This window comes from Vigna angularis, chromosome 7 (assembly GCF_016808095.1).
Source record: "Vigna angularis cultivar LongXiaoDou No.4 chromosome 7, ASM1680809v1, whole genome shotgun sequence".
NCBI lineage: Eukaryota > Viridiplantae > Streptophyta > Magnoliopsida > Fabales > Fabaceae > Vigna > Vigna angularis.
Window position 1 is genome coordinate 35,176,591 of NC_068976.1, and position 8,062 is coordinate 35,184,652.

Below are 8,062 nucleotides of genomic sequence, written 5' to 3' on the forward strand. Positions count from 1 at the left end.
TTTCAAAGTAAGGTACATTTTACTCCTCCTTCTTCAAAAAAACCTTAATTTTTTGTCCTTCTGGGAGGATAAAAAATTAACGTTTTTGTTAAATAGAATGACTAAAATGTACCTTACTTTGAAAGGGGGACTAAAAACAAATTCACTTGATAGTTTAAGGATTAAAAACATACTTAACCCTTCAAAAAATGATAAAAGATTTCGTTCCAATTTAATGGAATCTAGTACAAAAAAGATTATACAAAAAGAATACATCGATTTGGAACTATATTTTGTTTCAAATTGCCAATATTTTAATTTTTTTTAAGTATTTTTTATGATATTGTTGCCCCAACCTATCCATGAATCTAAGAAATAGAAAGAATTCTTGATTTCTCTCAATATCTCCCTTAATTCGAAATCCAGGATTTGAATTGATATCTTTCAACAAGTCCTCCTAATTACATTGATTTATCCGAAAGATTTCACTTTAATTGGAATTGTGTGGGTGAAAGAAAGTATGGAGTTGAGAGAGAAACAAATTGGATAAGTAAGGAAGGTGAATTAGGATTAGGGAGTGTTTCTAATTTTTTTTTCAGTTGAGGCTATAGGGATGACAGAAAAAATGTTGAAGTGAGAAATATGAAAGAGAGAGTTGATAAGAATAAGGGAGGCGAGTAAGGATTTAGAGATTTCTTTTTTTTTTTAGTTTTGAAAATGAAAATTATTCACATACCCTCGATCTTAAAACTTAGATCCATACTATATGATAGTACTTTTGTCTACTAAAATCCGGTACTCATTGCTAAAATGTAACTGAAAAAACATACACAAATTAGCAAACCCCGTATGTATGTATGTATGTATATATATATATATATATATATATATATATATATATATATATATATATATATATATATATATATATATATATATATATATATATATATATATATATATATATATATATATATATATATATATATATATATATATATATATATATATATATATATATATATATATAATGAGAGAAAATATAATTTCTTAACTTTTACGCGTGATAGCAAAGACTCTTAAAACTGAAAATGAAGTAAATGTAGCGATAATTAAAGTTAAATTATATAAAAATGAAAAAGAAAAAGTGAATATTTTAGAAAATATAGTAAACAAGAATTAGTCAGAAATTTAAGAGAAAAAGTGTCTAATCTTTTTCACATTTATTTTTGGTCATTTGGGATGAAACAAATGATCGATCCAATCGATTTACTCTTGATGGAGTATTGTTGACTTTGAAATTTTTAAAGACTAAATAAATTTTATTCTTATTAGAAAATCATGTTTGCACCATAGCATGCAAAAGGTGTTAATCAAATAAGTTGCACGAGTGGCAGTTCGTGACATACGAAAAATCTTTTTCCCAACTTAACGTATGTGGTACTTCAAGGGCTGTGGAGCATCACATCTCCTGACCTACGTCTGTTCTAAACTAATTCAGGACTCCAAATTGTTGATCTTTCACCCCACAAAATTTCTTCCAAATGTTAGAGTACATTATGGAACTAGTGTTGTTCGAATCAAAGCCAATTCCGAAGGTAAAAGAAAACAGTTTCTGTGTTGGAAAATGTAAGTGAATCGAAAATAAATAGGTAAAATTAAAATTCAAGGTATTGTGATTGGGTGACCTATCGCAGAGTCATGGCTTAATTTCAGGTTATACATCCAGGGATCAACTGTTAATGCCACCGATCGAAGCATGTAAACAAAGTTGTTGCATTGATGGGAGTTTGTTATATCTGTACATTCTATTTGTCAATCTGAAGGGAATTACTATAGACCAACTTATGGCAGAGTGAGCTACTCGAGCATTTTCTGGGACTGGAAAACTTTACGATCAGCTACCAAAGCAGGATTATCATGCTCTGAGTATGCAGCCAGATTGTTATGCGCAGGGTTGGCGGCAGTCCGACAATCTGAGACGTTACCATCATCGACCTGGTTATCAGATTCAAGAAAAATGTAAGGGCATGTACATATTACCATTTGGATTAATAGATAATAAATGAATGCATGCCTGCTCAACTGGTACAAGAGACTGTTCATGATTTCTCTTGGAAAGGTCTCTTAAAGCACCCTGCACAATAACATCGTCAAAAGGTGGAACACCAACAACTATAAGCAATCAGTTAAAAGATAATTGCAAATTCAGAATTGAGCAATTTGAATTCATTCTCATGAACAATATATTTGCACCTCCCCCAATGCAAGATTACGTGCCTTGAAGATTAAGGGGAAAATGTTAAATTGGCTCCCTGTGAATCTAGTAGAAGAAAATTAGCACCAAAAGGCACAGCTTGAGGTCATCATATGCATTTCACGTCATATGCAGTTTGATTAATGGATTACATATGTAGCTACAGTACATACTAGAACATCTATAACAGACAAACAGACATTGCTCTTAAATATATTCTACAGATAAAACTAAAAACACTTCAATATGGACATTAAAGCTGCAATAAATTTTAAAAATCTTACCACATATACAGAAAAAGAAAAAGTAAAATACAAAATTGTAGGTTTTATATAGATCAACCCTTCCAAATTCCAATACAAATGGAGTAAAGGAGCATGCTATGCTTGAGAATGTATATGTTGATCGTTACTAGGCAGCCATTGATATAAATTTCTATAGTTATAAGAATATATACATCTAGACATTAATTCAAACTTGTATATAATTTTTCCCCGAAAACAAAAGCAGTATGATGAAAATACCTACCCTATTTGCCCAGAAAAGCCCACAAGCATTGCAAAGTGACCTTGGACCAGACGGCCCTCGCCGCATCATTGGGGTGGATTTTGAACTAGTGCCACAATGTGTGCATCTGTAGACACATGCCACAAAAAAGAAATGATAAAACATCTAGTTAGAAACCTCCCAGTAAAGGGAAATTAGCTTCATCTAGTAATAACTTCTCAATATAAGTCTCTAATAATGTGAATTATATAATTATAAAGTGCGACAAATTGTATGGCTAAAAGAAAATATAATTAACACAACTTACGAGGTTTCTGATTGACTATCATCCTGTCCTGAATCTTGGTCTGTACCATAACTATTAGCTCCATCTTGTTTCTTAGAAGAAGTGAATTGCCCCTTATTACGGTGCATCCTACATTTATTTATCAAATAAGTATAAATAGGCACTGAAACAACTAACATATAACAGTTAAAATGATGAGTGAAACTAAAAGGGGAAACATTTACAATGTTGAAAAATTAAAGAGATTATAAAAGATTCATTTTCGAGATAACAAGTCCAAGAAAAACTCACTGAGTTGTAATGCTGTTACATTATACATTATATTAAATTCTTGGTGAACTAAAATTTTGCGAGTAGAGAAGGAATGAAGTTTCTTGTTAACCGAAATAAGTCTATGGGTCAATATTTTTCTCATAATAATAGGAACACAAGTTTAAGAAGAAAATAGATCATCCAAATTTTAAAATCTCGGCATCAAAATCAGTCACTTACAAAAGATACCATGGAGTAGCTTTGGAAATCTTGTAATAAAAATAAAGCAAGTTTCATTTCAAATTAAAAAAAAAAGCTTAAAAAATCAAATTACTACAGTTAACAAAGTTTAAATTACACTCTGAGATTGCAAAAGTTTATTAGACATCAGCTTACATTAATACGTAACCATAGCTTAACAAGATTAGACATTAAATTCAAATCCAGCTCCACAATCAGAAAGGACAGGATTCTGTATAGTTGATTCTTTCACAGTTACCAAGTTAAATTTCCCCTCAACACATGATGGCAGAGAGTCAGTTGGGTATTACTACCCACTCAATATAATGTATGTAACTAAATATTATATGCCAGTTCAAACTTCAAAACTAGATGGCAGTTTAAAAGCACATATTTCTGTATTAGAACAGATTATATGGATGGGCTCTAGCCGTAACTTCACCAATTCCCAACGAGTTGAACACAAGTCTATGTAAAATGAAGCTCGAAGCCAACACAATATTTTGTAAATTAAAGTCTAAAATCCAGCTTGCTATCGTTTCAATTATTTAGCATACTTCCCAATTATATTATATTTACTACCAGTAAATTATTTGATTTGTAGCAACATAGCAAACTCTCTCAGTTATCCATAAACTTTTATACCCAGATTGTAAATAATTATGTACATGTTCATACAGTTCAATCTAATACTCGCAAGTTCTATCGCACACCGCAGAATCTTAATTATCAAACAAACCTGAGCGCAACTTCTTGCCGTACACCATATCTCACTTTCTTATCAAAACATCGCTCTTTCCTCTTCTTCCTGAACCTATCTAACGACGCAGCTCGCTGTGGTAGACTACATCTTGCAGGATATTCCATTGAACCCTGCAGAAGGACCCAAAAATATTTAAAACACTACCCAGCACTGAGAACGTAAACATTAATGAAATTCTACTATGAATACCCACACATCACTTTATCATTGACTAAGTAACCTTGCAACAATAATCTCCTGATATCAGTACATCTACCACTAATGACCAAATATTAACAAATTTGGTCAACCAATGATAGGTCTGCCCACTACATAACTTTAAGTTAAGTTGATTACCACCGAACATCAAAGTTACTATTCAGTATTTACTACCTGACTCTGGTTAATAAATATACAAATGACAATGTCTCACTTTATCAATATCTGGTGGAACAAAGTACTCTGCATCAGGTGATGTTACTAATAAATCAATTGTAAAGCGATACAAGTGCAAGCGGGTGTGAATAATATATAATATTCTTCTATTATCAGAAAATACCCTCTGATTCTGTTGAGGCACCGCATCCACACATGGCGAACCACTCGAAGACAGTTCACATCCACCCAACAGTAACAACACCGCTTGAACCTGCCACGTGAAGCCAAATACAGATTAAATTTATCAAAGTAATTAAATAAATAACTTCACGCCATGTCCATCAATTCAATGAATTACCAAAAAGCATAAAATAAAATAAAAAATCATACAATTGCAACGCCGAATCAACGAAGAACAAAAGAAAAATTGATAAAACAAAAAGGAACCACAAAACAAGGGAAAATAAATAAGGACGAGGAAGGGGGAAATTGCACCTTATCAGGCGTAACAGCATCGAAGACGTAAACTTGGCCACGAAACGACAGCGTAAGCTGACTGGACTCTTCGGGCCCTCCACCGCCGGAGACGTAGACCGCATCGGAAGTGACATCCTCGACAACGACCATGGCACCGGCGGCACCGTTTTCGAGCGCGTGAGTTTCGTAGTGAATGTGGTGGTGGGCGTCGAGGGCGGGCTCGGGGCCGGAGCCGTTGCTTTCGGCGGCAGAGATCTGCGGAGGCATGTTCAGTGGCTGGGAGTGTCCGTACATTGCTGGTGGCTCCATTGTAGGGCCCGGGAATCACAGTGCATTACAGGGAGAATTGGAGGGGAGTTGGAAACCCTAACCTAGTGGGATTTTAAATTTGATTCCGATTTGTGAGTGTTTTTGAGAGAGAGAGAGTGTCTGTGTGAAGGGACGAAGGAATGGAGGGAGTGAAGGTGGAAGAGAAGGACAAGACAGGAATTGATTCAGAAAAAGGGAGAATGAAAAATTGACCTTGTCAATGCTCATATTTACGAGGCTTGCCCACTTCGGCCCAGGCCCAATACGGATGCCGCATGCCACTTGCCCCAAGGAATTTCAAGTTTTCAATAACCGACTTTATTTAATTTAATAATAATAATAATAATAATATCTCAAGCCAAAACCCAACATTATTTAATTATTTATTTATTTATTTATTCGTAATCAATATATCATTTTCACCATAACTACTTCCTCTCTCATCGTTCACAAAAATTTACATAAACTAAATTGCTTATATTTAAATGGAAAACGTTTATTTGACAATCCAAAGTTGTCAAAGTTGACAACGACACGTGATGTTTTTTATTCGTTGGTTTGTAATATTTTATTAAGAGAGTGCATTTTGTCGTGGAGGGTATTTTTAGAAAGGCATTTAAGATTTTCCTCTTCATTTCGCGGTTTCATTTGAGACTTCCTCACTCTTCACCATTTTCATTTCCGTCTTCTTCGTCTCTCTCCACCATTTTCACGAAGCATTGCTTTCATTCTCGTGGGTCTTCCTATCCATCGAAAGAAATTTCTCCTTCTATGTGTTCCTGTTTTCGGGTTAGCGGCATTTTCCTCTTCTTCGTCTCTCTCCACCATTTTCACTTTGTCTGGAGCATTGGGTCTTCCTCTCGATCGAAAGAAATTTTTCACTCGAGTTGGAACTTGTACATGTTTTTTTGTATACAAAAGATCAAGATTATAAATGTTGGGTATTTATGTATTGATAATATATTATAGGAATAAAATTTCAATTTTGATCTAGTATTCTCTGCTAGTGTTGAAACTTGTATTTGATTATGGGTGTTTGGTACAAAAATTGATTTTGTAAGCGACCTTGATAGGCCTGAGTGTTGGTGCCTAAAAAAAGAATCACATCACACAGGTGCCTAAAAAAAGATTCAATTCAATTACGTAAAATGTCTTTGGCTACTTATGTGCTCACAGCTAGCTATTGCAGCACCAGTTTTTGTATAAAACCATATTTTTGTTCGTGTAATCGTTTACAGGATCCTTGTAATCGATTACAATGGCCAAAAAGGCCTATACTCGATTACCAAGGCATAATTTGAAAGGTCTTTGAGTCTAGAATCCAACAAAACAAGAATCAACTCATTTGAAGTTTAGTGGAAAAAGTTATGAGCAAAACAACTAGCAAAGGTCAAAGTTGGCACGTATATATAAAGCGTTAATTTTAAGGAATAAACTATACCTACTCAGATGTCCAAAAATTACAAATTAGTAGTCATTGGAAACCTTTTTGAGTCTAGTTTCTAATAAAAAAAATTACATCATTTTGAGGTCGGTGGGAAAAGTTATCATTAAAGTAGCCAGCAAAGGTCAAAGTTGACAGCATGTTAACTTGGTCATGACTCCAACATTGGGTCTTTCCTCCACCAATGACTGCCCAAAATCCAGTTTTCAGACTCTACTCACACTTAAATATTAAAAAGAACTCTCATCCATTCAAGAAATATGAAAAAATTACGCAAAATTTCTTTGGCTACTTATGTGCCCATAGTTGGCTTCTGCAGCACCAGTCATTGTACAAAACCAAATTTTTGTTCGTGTAATCGTTTACATGATCCTTGTAATCGATTACAATAGCCAAAAAGGCCTACACTTGATTACCAAGACATCATTTGAAAGGTCTTTGAGTCTAGAATCCAACAAAACAAGAATCAACTCATTTGGAGTTTGGTGGAGAAAATGTTATGAGCAAAACAACCAACAAAGGTTAGAGTTGACAGGAATATATAAAGTGTTAACTTTAAGGAATAAACTGTATCTACTCAGATGTCCAAAAATTACAAATTAGTAGTAATTGGAAACCTTTTTTAGTCTAGTTTCTAATAAAAAAATAATCAAATCATTTTCGATGGAAAAGTTATCATTAAAATAGCTAGCAAAGGTCAAAGTTGACACCATGTTAACTTGGTCATGACACCAACCTTGGTCTTTCCTCCACCAAGGACTGCCCAAAATCTAGTTTTCAGGCTCTACTCACACTTAAACATTAAAAAGAACTCTCATCCATTCAAGAAATATGAAAAAATTATGTAAAATATCTTTGGCTACTCATGTGCCCATAGCTGGCTCCTGCAGCACCAATCATTGTACAAAACCAAATTTTTGTTCGTGTAATCGTTTACATGATCCTTGTAATCGATTACAATAGCCAAAAAGGCCTACACTTGATTACCAAGACATCATTTGAAAGGTATTTGAGTCTAGATTACAACAAAACAAGAATCAACTCATTTGGAGTTCGGTGGAGAAAGTTATGAGCAAAACAACCAGCAAAGGTCAGAGTTGGCAGGAATATATAAAGCGTTAACTTTAAGGAATAAATTGTACCTACTCAGATGTCCAAAAATTACAAATTAGTAGTCATTGGAAATATTTT

At 33.9% G+C, this 8,062-nt stretch overlaps 1 protein-coding gene across 2 annotated transcripts; it reads right to left on the reverse strand.

Moving 5' to 3' along the window:
* Positions 1-1,613: 1,613 nt before the first annotated feature.
* On the reverse strand, positions 1,614-5,632 carry LOC108337113 (GATA transcription factor 25). Of its 2 annotated transcripts, none has more exons than XM_052880868.1 (7): positions 5,137-5,632; positions 4,823-4,912; positions 4,261-4,394; positions 3,051-3,158; positions 2,765-2,870; positions 2,066-2,116; positions 1,614-1,977 (listed from the first exon to the last, which is right to left on the reverse strand). In XM_052880868.1, exons 1-7 carry the CDS (start codon positions 5,425-5,427, stop codon positions 1,840-1,842), a joined length of 918 nt encoding a protein of 305 aa, XP_052736828.1. In that variant the 5' UTR covers positions 5,428-5,632; the 3' UTR covers positions 1,614-1,839. The 2 variants fall into 2 exon arrangements, with proteins under 2 accessions (XP_052736828.1, XP_017429060.1); XM_017573571.2 differs by having other exon boundaries at positions 2,057-2,116; positions 5,137-5,630.
* Positions 5,633-8,062: the final 2,430 nt, after the last annotated feature.